This window comes from Leptosomus discolor, chromosome 3, assembly GCF_034619465.1.
Source record: "Leptosomus discolor isolate bLepDis1 chromosome 3, bLepDis1.hap2, whole genome shotgun sequence".
NCBI classification, from domain to species: domain Eukaryota; kingdom Metazoa; phylum Chordata; class Aves; order Leptosomiformes; family Leptosomidae; genus Leptosomus; species Leptosomus discolor.
The window spans coordinates 68,752,355-68,764,978 of NC_141393.1; the positions used below are offsets into that span (position 1 = coordinate 68,752,355).

General features: G+C 43.8%; 1 protein-coding gene across 1 annotated transcript; it reads left to right on the forward strand.

Moving 5' to 3' along the window:
* The first annotated feature begins 222 nt into the window (after nucleotides 1–222).
* On the forward strand, nucleotides 223–12,624 carry LOC104354347 (uncharacterized). Its single transcript, XM_086462821.1, has 6 exons — nucleotides 223–628; nucleotides 926–994; nucleotides 4,952–5,071; nucleotides 6,416–6,472; nucleotides 8,981–9,040; nucleotides 10,133–12,624. The coding sequence occupies exons 1-6, from the start codon at nucleotides 223–225 to the stop codon at nucleotides 10,933–10,935; spliced, it is 1,515 nt and encodes a 504-aa protein (XP_086318947.1). The 3' UTR covers nucleotides 10,936–12,624.

The window sequence follows — 12,624 nt, forward strand, 5'->3', positions numbered from 1 at the left end:
CCCTCATTTTTTTCACTGGAGGGCAGCCTCGGCGCAGCCGGGCCGCGGGACGGCCGCTCCCCGGCGCTCCCCCGGCCTCCTCCCGCTGGGAGGCGGCGCGGCGGCGGCAGGCTCCGACGGTCCCGCTCCCTCAGCGGGGCGGCGGGCGGGCAGGCGGGGCGGGGGGTTGCGGGGCGGGGGGGGGGGGGGGTGGTGATCTTGGGGGGCAGCGGCGTGCGGGCCATGGCGGGCCGGCCGCTGTACCACGTGACGCCGCGGCGCCCCCTGCGCGCGCAGGCGGGGGAAGGCGGCGACGCGGCGGAAGCTGCAGGGGCTGGGACCGCCCCGCGGCGGGGCCGGCGGGAAGTGAGGTTTGCGGAGACGCCCCCGCCGCGGGAAGGCGGCAGCTTCAGTCCCGCGCGGCGCGGAGAGGCGGCAGCGGCCGGCCGGGGCAGGGGACGGCGGCGGCGGCGCCGCGGGGCGGCAGCGGGCAGGATGGTGGGGGGCAGCGACGGGCAAGCTCCGCCGGACGCCACCGAGCTGAAGCGCAGGCGGAAGAGCCCGCGGTTGGCGGCGGCGCGGGCGGAGGAGGCTGAGGCCGCTGAGGCAGAGGCCGCGGCCGAGCTGGGCCCCGGAGGAGCGCTGGAGGGTGAGCGGCGTGGGCGGGCCCGCGCAGCGCCCCGCGGTTGAGGGCGCGGTGGGGCGGTGCGAAGTGGGACGGGCGGTCCAGTTCTCCTTCCCTGCGGCCGCGCAGCCTGCGGGGTAGAGGCAGCCCGGGGGGGGGCGTTCGGACTCGGGGGTGGGCGTGTGTTCTCCCGGACAGCCCCGCTGGAAACACTGGGCTGTCCCAGTGAGCCTGAAAGGGGTGCTTGGTGCTCCTGAAGGCCGTCGGGCTTGCGGTGAGCTGCCCGGCCTTGCCGTGCCCTTCACCTGTTTCTCGTTTCAGGTGATGAGCGTCACTTTGGGAACCCAGACTCCCTGACTCGACCCCCTATCAAAGCTTGTAGGTCGCCAGGTAGGTTTTCAGCTCAGAGAGGTTATTGTGCACACTGCTGGCAAAGGTGCTGAAATGCACAAGAACTGAGGAAATGGAGTTTCTTGGCTTTTAGCTCCTTCGCAGGTTTTACCGTGGGTCTGGCATACAGGTGAGGAAATCCTGCTGTGGTTTCTAGTCCGTACGTAAGAGATGAGGAATGCTTCCAAAAGGATCGATATGTGTAGAGGGTGCTGAAGCCCTTAGGTGGCAGTTTTCCCTATTGCATCACTGAAATATATTTTGTTGGGATGTTAAAATGGGGAGTAACTGATTTTGCTAACACTGCCTGGTTTTTAAAGGCTGAATTTAAATGAAGTCTCTTGAGCTGCAAAAATAGATCAGTGTGAGACTGCTCTGTGCAGTGAGCAATGCTGCTTATGAGGAAGTGCATAATTGGGGCTCGCTTGTTCTTTGAGGCACCAAGCATACATTGGTGGTGTTGGTGGATGCTGGGCTGGACAAGCTGTTGTGTTAGCTCTGTGTGGCAGCATCTTGTTTCTTTAGTTAATCAAAACTGTATCCTTCAGAGAAGTGCTAACTGTGTTAATATGGTCACGGGGCTTTAGCCTGTGTTTCCATCAGAAAACTGCAAGCAAATTGTCCATATTTCCTTCCTTTTTAGTTTGTTCATCTATTTTGAGTTGGACTGTATACGTTATTAGTATGTGGCAATTCTCAGATGGATGAGGGTGGCAGTACTGGAACAGGCTGCCCAGAGAGGCTGTGGAGTCTCCTTCTAGGAGACATTCAAAACCCACCTGGACGCGTTCCTGTGTGACCTACTCTAGGTACTCCTGCTCTGGCAGGGGAGTTGGACTAGATGATCTTTCGAGGTCCCTTCCAACCCCTAACGTTCTGTGATTCTGTGGTGAGTTGGGTAGCCCGAGACTATTCTCCATTCCTGTCTATTCTTGCAACAGAGCTGTCACCAAGCTCTTGTTACAGCCGCAGTGAGTGGCCTCAATTAGGTGGCACTGCCCTTAAAAAGGGATGCCAATATTATGCTTTAGAAGCAGAATTTTCCAGGAGGTGTGGAAAAAAAATCTTACCTTGAGGCAGGAAGTGAAGAGGTTATGAGCATTTCTCTGGGAAAGTACAAAGATTTATCTGTGAAATAAAGCCATGGGAAGCTATTACTCCCAAATGATGGCTAACAGGGTATTAACATGCTTAGTACTTTAAATGTGACTGGGCTGCTTTAGGAGGTACAGCTGAGTGTTTGGGGTTTTTTAATGTCAACATCTCTAAAAATGAGGCTGGGGGTGAGATGTCCTCCCCCCACTTCCCTGAGCTCTTCACAGTGATATTTGGTTATAGTCACAACAGGCCTAAAAGTATGATGTTAAAGAGACCTTAATGCTTTATATAGAAACAAAGGAGGAATTTCCCCCCTCACAGTCGTGCTACCTGTTGGGTTTTTTTCTGCAGAGTTTAGCGGAATTCAAGGTCTGTGAGGCAGTGGGACAAGCAGGGTGGATTTTTATAAGGATGTAATTGTTATGCTTCCCTGAGAGCAAAATGGCAGCAAAACCACAGCTTGAGAAACTGGTTTCTGGCTTCTGCTTAGAGGTTTTAAATATAGATTAGGCAACTTGCTTCTAGAGCTAAAAAGCTTTAAGAGCCCACAAACCCTGCTTGGAATCAGGCATCTAGATCAGCGAGCTAAAGATACATAATAGCAATCTCTGTTGGAGTTGTCTTAAAATATGCAAGTAGAGCGTACGACTGTGTGAGTTAAAGGCAGGCACTAGGTGGCTTTGGCGCTTGAGTTTGTGCTGTCTGCAGTTGCTGTGCAACATTACAGCAAGTGTCGCAGGCTTATCTCTGTGTTGAAAAAGATTGAACCCATGGGGATAGGTACGTACTAGGCTTAGAAGAAAAAGTTCCACTATGTGGCTTTATATTTTGGTTTATAAACCTCTAGTTTATGAACTCACAGATTTCTAATCCCTTTGATTAAACTGGTGTATGAAATGGGGATAGTAAGAAGATCAGTCTCTCTTGGCAGGTGACTCTGCAGTAGGTGGCTGGCTAGCAGATTTAAGGTAGATTGGAAAATCCTCAGTAGCTGCCTGGGTGGCAGGAATGATCCTTTGGGTAGGAGGCTTAAGGCCTTGTAAGGAAAGAACAGGCATGTCTGGACTGGAATTTATATTCATATATATTTCTAGGCAAGTTAAACTTCATAAAGGGGGAGTTTACTTTTCCCTGTAGGAGACCATGTATGCTGTCTGCTTGCACTAATACTCTTCCTGTTGGTGATACCTGCAGTTACAGAAGGTGCTGCTTCACAAGCTGTCTTCATGTGAGAAATGAAGTAGTGTATATTTAAGTCTTTCCTTTTTGGAACAACTTTTAAGAACGCTTTGAGAGACATAGAGTACTGATGGATGCAAAGAAGGGGAGAGGAGTTAAAAAGTGTGGACTGCATGAGTAGCCCTCTTTAGATTCATAGATCTTTCTGGCCTTGTGATTATTAGCCACTGTTACTAGTGAGATTTGTCCTTGCAAAACCTCAGTACATGGTGAAATACTAGGGTATGTTGTTTGGCATTCCTGAAGATCAAGTGATTTGTTGGTGAGTATCTTCATTCTTGGCTTGGTAGGAAATAGGTCACTTAACAGCTTTTTAAGATGGTTTTGAAAACATAGTATCCCACTCACTGTGTTCAAATACTTTACTTTTGTACCTGTGACTTAATATCATAGTTTAAAACTTAGGGTTTTCTCCCTTGTTTGTATTTTGGGTTTGTTTTTTCCTCCTTTGTATGCTTCACATACACTGGCATGTTAAAGCTGCCAGAACATATTAGAAAAAGGCTAGGTTTTCTTTTCTTGAAGTAAGACTAATAAACGCTAGGTGGCAAGCTTATGGTAAAAGAGCTTTAGAAGTACATTAAACTGGGAGAACCCAGTACTGTTAAGAAAATAAAAAGGCCTGGTGTGGATGTTGCAGAGAAAAAGTTTTACCGATTGTATTCTTCCCTCTGCTGTTTCCTCTGCTTATGCCCTTCAGCTTCATCGCTGAGTCACGGCCTCTGTTCCGCAGCTGCACTACAGCTTTCATTCCATACCTGGACTTACCCCCTGCCCTCCCTTGAATCTGGGCAACCATGTGGTTGCACTTTATCCTTTCAAACCTCTTTTCCTGGTGTTCTGCTTTTGACTGGCTTTCCAGCCCTGACCTTTGCTTTGTGACTCCTGTCATCTTACAGGGCTTTATTCTTTCTAGTTAGTAACATTAACTGAGTTTGGTTCCAGTGCCTGAATGGCTGTGTAATTCGGCAAACAATCTAAAGGTGTTGGTTTAGATTCTTCCCAGCTACTTGAGGGGATTAAGTTAGGAGCATGGGTTCACTAGATTGCTGTTGTGGTTAATGTGTGAGAGAAAGAGACCCAACTAAAAGATGGCTTGGACTACATTAGAAGGGGACTTAGGTTCTACATTTGCTTCGTTCTCTTTTCCCCTCTGCCTAATGCTATGGAAGACAGCACAATTATTGTAAGTTCCCAAACCTGTAGGAAAAGTTCTCTTCATTCCCATGTTTGTGTATTTAATAGTTTACACTGAATCCCTTTAATGTAAGGCATTTCTTGGCTCTTAGCATTTGGTGTCTTGATGTCTGGGTTGTTTTTTTTCCAAGTGTTTTTTAAGCCAAGGACTCCTAAAAATAGGAAGAAAAAAGAAAAGCATATGGTGGTGTAGACACCTATATTTGTAGTGAACTCAAATTTACCATAAGCTTTTCAAGTCTTAGTTGCTTTTGGTTACATTTTAAGAAAATAACTCTTGGGAGATCACAACTTGAAAATCACTGATTTAGATCACCTATGTTCTGAAACTGTGTCTTGTCCTTCAGTTTTGTGATGTTACGAGCATAGATGTTATTGCACCTATACCAACCCCTTTTTTTTGCCTCTTTTGCCTCCTGACAGGCAGTTCTCAAATCTACGTTCTTGAAGAGAATCCAATAAAGGAAAAAGCAAAGGCTTATGACAGTAATGAACCTGAAAATCCAGTAGGGTATCAACCAAACCTTTATACACCATTAAAAGGTAACAACACTAGTTTTATCATTATCTTTTCCATGATGTAACAAATGATTGCTTAAATGTGCTAAAATGACATTTTTTTCAGTTCTATTACAAAAAGGGAAGTCGTTGAGTTGAAATCTGAGTGGATGAAGAAGTTTAAAAAACAATAACAAATTTTCAGGGTATACTCCTGCCCATGAGTCATATTAAAACTGACTGTAGTATGACAGTCATCTGCTTTGGTGTAAAACCTTAAAGTTCAAGAAAGCGTAGGTTTAAACTTTGATAAATACATAACTGTCTGGTTTTTGAAAAGCAAACAAAAAAGAATGAGTGGTATCATACCTGCTTCAAAAACTGTTGTGAGAGTAGATCTTTAATTGCCTCAGGCAAAGCAAAACAATCCTTTTTTTTTTTTTTTTTTTTTCAAAAAAGATGTGTTACTTTTGACTTTAGCAGAGGGAAGCTGACTATACCAAGTGATTTCAGAGTGAGGGAGCACTTTTTCTGTTGATTGCTTAGAGGTTTTTCTTGCTGTGTTACAAAAGCAGTAGGGAAATTCAATGAGGAAGAAAATGCGGCATACTTTTTAGCCCAGCAGAAGGTAGTTATGTTACTACAAGTAGTCTGAATACATCCAAATAGGTAAGCTGTGTAAGGGAGGCTTTTAGGAGAGCTGGTAGCCGGCTGGAGAGAGTGAGGTAGTGGCTTGCATTCATTCAGGCAGTGACATCCCTAATCACACAGTGTTCAGGGGAGAGCACTGAAAGCAATTGTGAGGGCAGACTGACAAAACACAGACATGAGCCAGGTAGCGGAGGTGGGCACAGGCACACTTCTGTGTCAGCCCGCTGTTTCCCAGGAGCATGGGCAGGCGGTTTGCTGAGGCAGCTGAGAACGTGCCCGTGTTTGCTGGAGTCTGTCCGTACCCCCCCCACACCCCAGCTGACAGCTGTGTTGTTAAGGTGGTAGCTTTACACTGTTTATTTTTGGTTTTCCCTCTTGCTGAATTGTTTTGGTTTCAGAAGTGACAAACCCTCCATTAGCAATCAATTAATTTCCCATCCTTTGTATTTTATCATTATTGCATCGTTACTTTTTTAAAGAAAAAATAGGAAGGATAATTTTATGTCGTATGGGAAAAAGCAAGGCAAAGGGCCAAATTAAGCCCTTTCTGTTAGATGATGGTAGCTTTCTCCCTCTACAGAGGGTCCCAAGAGGCTGTCATATGGTGCAAGCTTGGTTCAGCAGCACAGCATATACTCCTTCCCTAACAGCCTTTGGAGATTCATGTGTATGGCTCGTCTGTCTTATTCTGACCTCTGATGTGATAACCAAGTTCTTTCATTTGTGCTTTGATTTCAGAAAGAAAGGTTGACTTCCTTGAGAGAAATCACGAGCACCACTCAACTACATCACAGAGTAAGTTGAAAAATAGATACCTCATCTTCCCCTGTAATTAAGTGAAAAGTACAGAATTCTTTTCTCTTCTTCTGCTTATGGTTTTTCTTGTGCCCTGGGACACTCTGGGAAAGTGGAAAGGGACCCAGGAGGCAGATCCAGATGGAAGCTGGAGAAGGCAGCACATTCAAGAGCCTGAGCCCTTCTATGAGGTTATGCAACTTGCCGACCACAGAAAATAACCCACTTTTTTTTTTTTTTTGTGCTGGGTTAGGAAATGGAGTGGGCTTATGGGACAATCAGTAAGTGCAGAGCATGTACTAGTGGTGTTGTGGGGGTGAGCAGAGGAAGGGAACAAAACCTTCACCTTCTGGTAGCAGCGAATGTTTATTTAGTTTATACACATCACCTTCCCTTCTAGCCTTTCCTTGAGTAATGGTGGTCTGCTATGATTGAATTAGTTGTTGTATACTCCTGGAGAGGAGCAGCATTCTTTGCTGGCAAACTCCAGTCTGTTCATCTAATGACCAATTCCTTCTGTTTCAGATTTTTGTCTTTGGTTGTTTTTGTGGATTTGTTGGTTTGGTTTTTTTTTTTTTAACTCTTGGAAGAGTACTTGGAAGAAGAGGAAACAAAGTTCTGAATTCTTAGTAACCATCTGTTGTTTAATGTCTCTGCACTTGTTTCTATCCTGAACGGGTATAGATAAACAAAGTGTAAATCAGAGAACCTGGGGGGGTTGTTTGGGTTTTTTTTGAAAACCACAGTGCCTTTTGGAGGAGAAGCTCGTGTTGTGATAGCTGCACATCTATGAAACACCTTTGAAAAATTAATTCATGCAGAGTGGTCTTGTTTGTCTGATATGTTTTCTTTCCTCTGCCAGAGGTAGTAGGTGCTGCAGGAGTGACCAGTTGTGTGTTGGGTGAAGAGCTTTGGAAAATCACTTGAAATTCTGAAAGCTGTAAGGTGTCTGCAGAAGTTACGCCTATTAAGTTAGGCAAGACAAATAATCTGCTTGGCCTTCATGCAAATTGTGTTGTAAATAAGGCAAGATTCGTAGGTAGGGTAGGATCTGGTTTTAGACTGTTTATTGAAATATTTTTTCCTTTAGAGTATGAATCACAGCTGCCTCCTAAACCTAGCCTCTGCAAAGAGGGCTACATTGTAAACCGTTGCAGAACTGAGGTCATTTTGATCTGTTAACTGTTAGAAGACTTAATATAAGCTTAGCCAGCTACAAGCTCCATGGCCATGCCGTATTAGGGTGGGGGGTTGAAATTACAGAATACTGCAGCTCGTTAAGCCAGTTAAGCTCTGGCTTAAACCAGAGCTGCTTTTAGCACTTTCTGCAATTACATTCATACAGAAACAAGGTTATAGAATATTTTAGTGGTTTTGAAATAACTTCTGTAGGATGTGTTTGTTCAATTTATTCTCAATAGTGTCATTGACAGTATCCTGATTTGGTTATATATTACTAAAGAGCCTTCAGCTCTGAACCAGTTGCTGTAGTTCATAAGGAGCCAGAAATTCTCGTGTCTTTTTAATTAACTGACTAAAAGCAGAAAACATGCTGACCAATAATTGCACTGTATATATTCATACCGGTCTCCTGGGAAAGTTGTTCATAACGCTCTTTTGTGGATAATGTCTCTTGTACTTTGCTGTCTGAGCCCATTTAAATAAATAGACCAAAAGTATATTTTGAAGTTGAAAGCTTGCATTTTGCTTTAAAAGTATAATTCATCCCAAGAAACTGACTGCTGACGAAGCAGGCCTCTGAACAGAGCTAGACGGAGAGGGGATATGAGGCTATGCCTTTAACATATTGCTTTGCTTTTGCTACTTACGTTGTTTTCCTAATATGTGTGCTAATTGAGCTTCCATTTTCCTGTCCCTCAAACTCTTGAGCAAAATCAGAAACTTAGGACATGGGATCCTTATGCAGAAAATAACAGGTTGTTAAATCTCTGCCATTTTGTCATTGTGTACTTGAAATGCGTCTGTGTTTATTTGTGTAACTTCAAGGGTTAAAAATCTTTGGGGGTGATTTATTATAGGTTGGGGACTTGGGCTTTTTATGCAAGATTGTCAAGATGGCTTAAGAACGGACATTTGGCAAATAGCATAGATGGGGAGTTGGTCTGCCAGTTGAATGAGACTTCTCAGGCTAGTAAGTGCAGTGAATGGGTCATTTTCCTTGTTCGAGACTAGCTTTGCTTGAGCACAGGGTGAAAAGAACAGAAAGCCCCTTGCTTGATACAGCCCTACCCAGGATGAGGTCACAGCCTTGCCTTTGCTGCTACTTAGCAGGACTGTGCTCGCTTCAACAAGGTGTTACACAAGGGTGCTTTGTTAACCTTCCTGTAAGCTTCGTAGATTTTTGTGTGTAAAAGCATAACTAATAACAGCTTTTCACTGAAAAGAGCGCAGTTTGGTGATTTCAACTCCCTGCTAAATTCCCTGCTGGAAGATTGATTATAATTGCCTTGGTGTTTTTGTCATGTTCTGTTCTTAATCTCTTAACAGGCAGAAGTAAATTTCAAGATCAGTCCAGTATAAAGCAGCGGTCACAGCCTTTGGCCAAAAGTAAGACTTCTGCTTTCACTTCTGTTTTGTGCTTGTGTTACATTTAACCATTTTCATGCATGTCCAAGTATTAGATTTCCTGGTAGCTGGTGTTAAACTGAGGGTCTTTGCCAGAACAGATGACCTGCTTGCTGGGGCATGTGTTTTCAGCACTAAGGAAGGAAGGATGTTGTATAATAGGTAACGTTTCCACCTGGATTTAAGGTCTTACATCTGTAGCGTTTACAAGATTGCTGCAGGATTAAAACTGAGGCAGGCCTAGTGGTGCTCTTATTTAACAGTTGTTGTGTTGCTGTCCTGATAAAAGTTAGGATATGACAGGGTATACATACATATACAGCACAAGGTATACAGTTCTGACCTGTTTCCAGGGAGGTTGGTATATTTTTGTCACTAATTTTACTGGAAACAAAATTGAGCCTTATGCTTGTAGTAGGTCAAGCAAGTTAATTGTTCAAACACAAACTCAAATCAAAATATCTGTTATTCTATATGCTTCCTGTGCACTGTTTGCTGTGGGTACTTTTTGTGAGGCTGACTGATCCAAAGGCCACAAACTTTTCTGATAGAGTTGATCACCAGTGTTTGGGATGCAAATACTGCTGCAGAAACTATTTTTCTCCTTATGGGGATAGGGAGGAGAAAAAACAACACAGAAACCGTTCTGGTGATGCCAGGTTTTGTATAGGGCTTTTTCTGCAGAGCCTAAATGTAGGAAAAAGCTTGACCTTTTTCAGAACCGTTTTAAGCTCTTGGTTTGGATTTGATTAAATGGAATGGAGTATTGATAAACTTTCAAAAGAGCTTCTTTTTAAGAAGAATGTTCTTAGTCAATCTGGAAGTGCATGAAAATGTCCTTTTTTTAATGCTGTGACTTCACTAAGTTGCTAAAGAAGTTCAAAGTGGGTTTTTTGGGGTTTTTTGTTTGTTTTAACTAGGATCATCTTTATGCTCTTCAACTATTATACCAGTTGCTTGGGAGTGGGATGAGTTCACTGAATCTTACTATTTCCTCTTATTTTCCTCTCACTTCTTGACTTCTGATACCTTTTAAAACATTGTTCTCTTCCTCTTTGCTGCTCCTTTCTGTAGATGATGGTGAATCTCAGAGTGGATTTCACAAGAGCTGTACTTTGTTACTGGTTCTGTTAATCGGTGTCTCATTGCTTTACATCCTGTGGAGTGGAATGCCAAGTCTTCTAGATAAAACTTTGTCAACTAGAGATACTCAAATTCTGCAAGCATTTCGGGCCCGGATGAGGAAACTAAAAACTACCTACCAAAGTCAGGACCCCAATCTGTGGAAAAGAACCCATGTGTTCCTTGAGAAACACCTTAATGCTTCCCATCTGCATTTGGAGCCAGCCATCTTACTGTTCACAGCTGGCCAAGAAGCTGAGAAAGCACTGAGGTGCCTAAGTAACGAGATTGCCGAGGCTTTTGCGTTCTCCCAGAATGCTACTACAATCAAAATTGATGGGGCAGACAAAGCCATATTGGATAGTGACATTGTCAAGCTGGAGGTAGACAATGAGCTCAGCTCTGGGTTCAGAGAAGGCAAGAAGGTAGCAGTGGTGCATCGATTCGAGTTGCTGCCTGCAGGCTCCACCTTGATCTTTTACAAGTACTGTGACCATGAAAATGCAGCATTTAAGGATGTGGCTCTCCTGCTGACAGTTCTCCTAGACGAGCAATCGCTAAGAAAGAGCCTCACCTTGCCAGAAGTTGAGGAGAAAGTCAGGGATTTCCTCTGGGAGAAGTTTACCAGTTCGGATGTTCCTGCTTCTTACAATAGCATGGACACAGATAAGCTGAGTGGACTATGGAGCCGTATATCTCATCTTGTGTTGCCTGTTTGGCCTGAAAAGGGCCTCCCTGTGGAGGGATGCACATAAAAGTTACTGGAGAGGACTTGGGAAAGGAAGAAGACAGAAAATGTATGTTGCAACGGCTGAACAGGAAAGAATTTGCTGTGGCTGCTGAGCTCAGGCAGCATACAGTCCTTTCTGTGCAGAGAAATTCCGTGAACTGGCAGGGTGGTTTCTGCTAAAGTAACTGGGACTTCTCTAAATCAACTGCAGAGTGTAAGCAAGGAACTTGCTGGTTGTTGGTAAGTTGTGTTCGATGACTTAAGGCTTGGTGTCATGGATCTGGAAGTAAGTGTCCACTAGTGCAGAACCACTCATCTGCTTCTGAACCTGCCTTGGTGCACTATTGGCTTTGCTACGAGGATCCTTTCCTGGTGGTGCAGAAAGCTGGTATCGTGTTTGGCAAGGTAATAGGATGCAAAAACCTCACCTTCATCTGCTGTAATTGCTTACTTCTAACATAAGAAAATATTAACTGAAAATGATGATAAAGTGATGTGAGGCTAAGCACATGATCCGTCTGATCACAACATAGATGTTGGCTGTCTCTGGTGACTTCTAGAAATGGCAAAATTGCTTTAAAGACTTGTGGCTTGTAGAGAACCTTTCAGCAAGCATTTCTTCCTTAAATGAGCCTGCCTCAAACAGTTCTGGAAAATGAGAAAAGCTGAGGTATGAAGGATTGCCTGACATTAGTAGTACTGATGTCAGTTAAATAATCCTTTAGCACCTCTTTGCCTCGCTGCTTCCAGGAATTGTCTGCTCTTTGACAAAGTTCTGCAAGTCTTAAAATTTAGGGGGGGAGTGATAAAATGTCAGCCATGTGCATGTACTAAAGACCTGTTGCATCTCCTTTCCAAACAAAAGTTTAGGAAGACATAGGTTATTTCTCATTTTAGTAAGATAATTATTTTTTCATCAGGAGAATTTATTTATTTGTGGTACTTGGTATTATAGAAAAATAACCTTTCTTCATGTGTCTGCTGCTTGCCATATGAGCTTCTAGTGAAGAACAGATTAGCCATGCTTGCTTTTAAAATAATTTTTTTAGAGTGCCTCATGCTGAGAATCCTTTACACCAGACTAAAAACATGTACTTGTTTCTACTGAAAGTATTTTGTGCTTTTAAAAAAAAAAAAAAAAAAGAGAGAGAGAGAGAATCACAGCACTTCCATTTCATTGCTGTTAGTGCTCTTGAACTACTGGTCCACACGCATTTGGTTTTATTGAGTATGAAGGAACGTGTGAAGACTGCTCTCAAATTCATAGGACATTTTCTTGCAATGGCTGAGAGATTAGTGGCTCTTGGACCCATCCTTTATTCATAAGCCCCTTGAGCTGTCCTGTTGCAAAAAGCCCTCCTTAACCAGGAAAACCTCTTGAGGTGCTGGAGCTTCTGGCTCCTTTGTGCACGCAAAGGTTTGGGGTGTTAAGAGGAATGGACCAAAATCACCTTAAGCATATAAAAGAACACGGTTTGAGAGACAGAGCTGTGGTCACTTGAACCAGAGGTGGATTTGTTCTAACCACTGAGAGCCAGCAATGGATAGTGATTTTTATTTTAATGGGAAGAAATATAAACAGTAAAAAGACATGGACGTGCTGCTGTTCTGCATGTTTTAAGAATAGCTCAGGAAGGAAGAGAAGGCATTTACATTTTGGACATTTCACTGGACGAATGTGTTTGTTTTTTTTTAAAAACAACTGTGACTTATT

Bases quoted from the DNA above. Each gene is read 5' to 3' on its own strand.
- LOC104354347 (XM_086462821.1), top strand. From the start codon at position 223: ATGGCGGGCCGGCCGCTGTACCACGTGACGCCGCGGCGCCCCCTGCGC. The intron at 995-4,951 runs GTAGGTTTTCAG...GCCTCCTGACAG, and splicing joins CAAAGCTTGTAGGTCGCCAG to GCAGTTCTCAAATCTACGTT. The intron at 6,473-8,980 runs GTAAGTTGAAAA...ATCTCTTAACAG, and splicing joins CCACTCAACTACATCACAGA to GCAGAAGTAAATTTCAAGAT.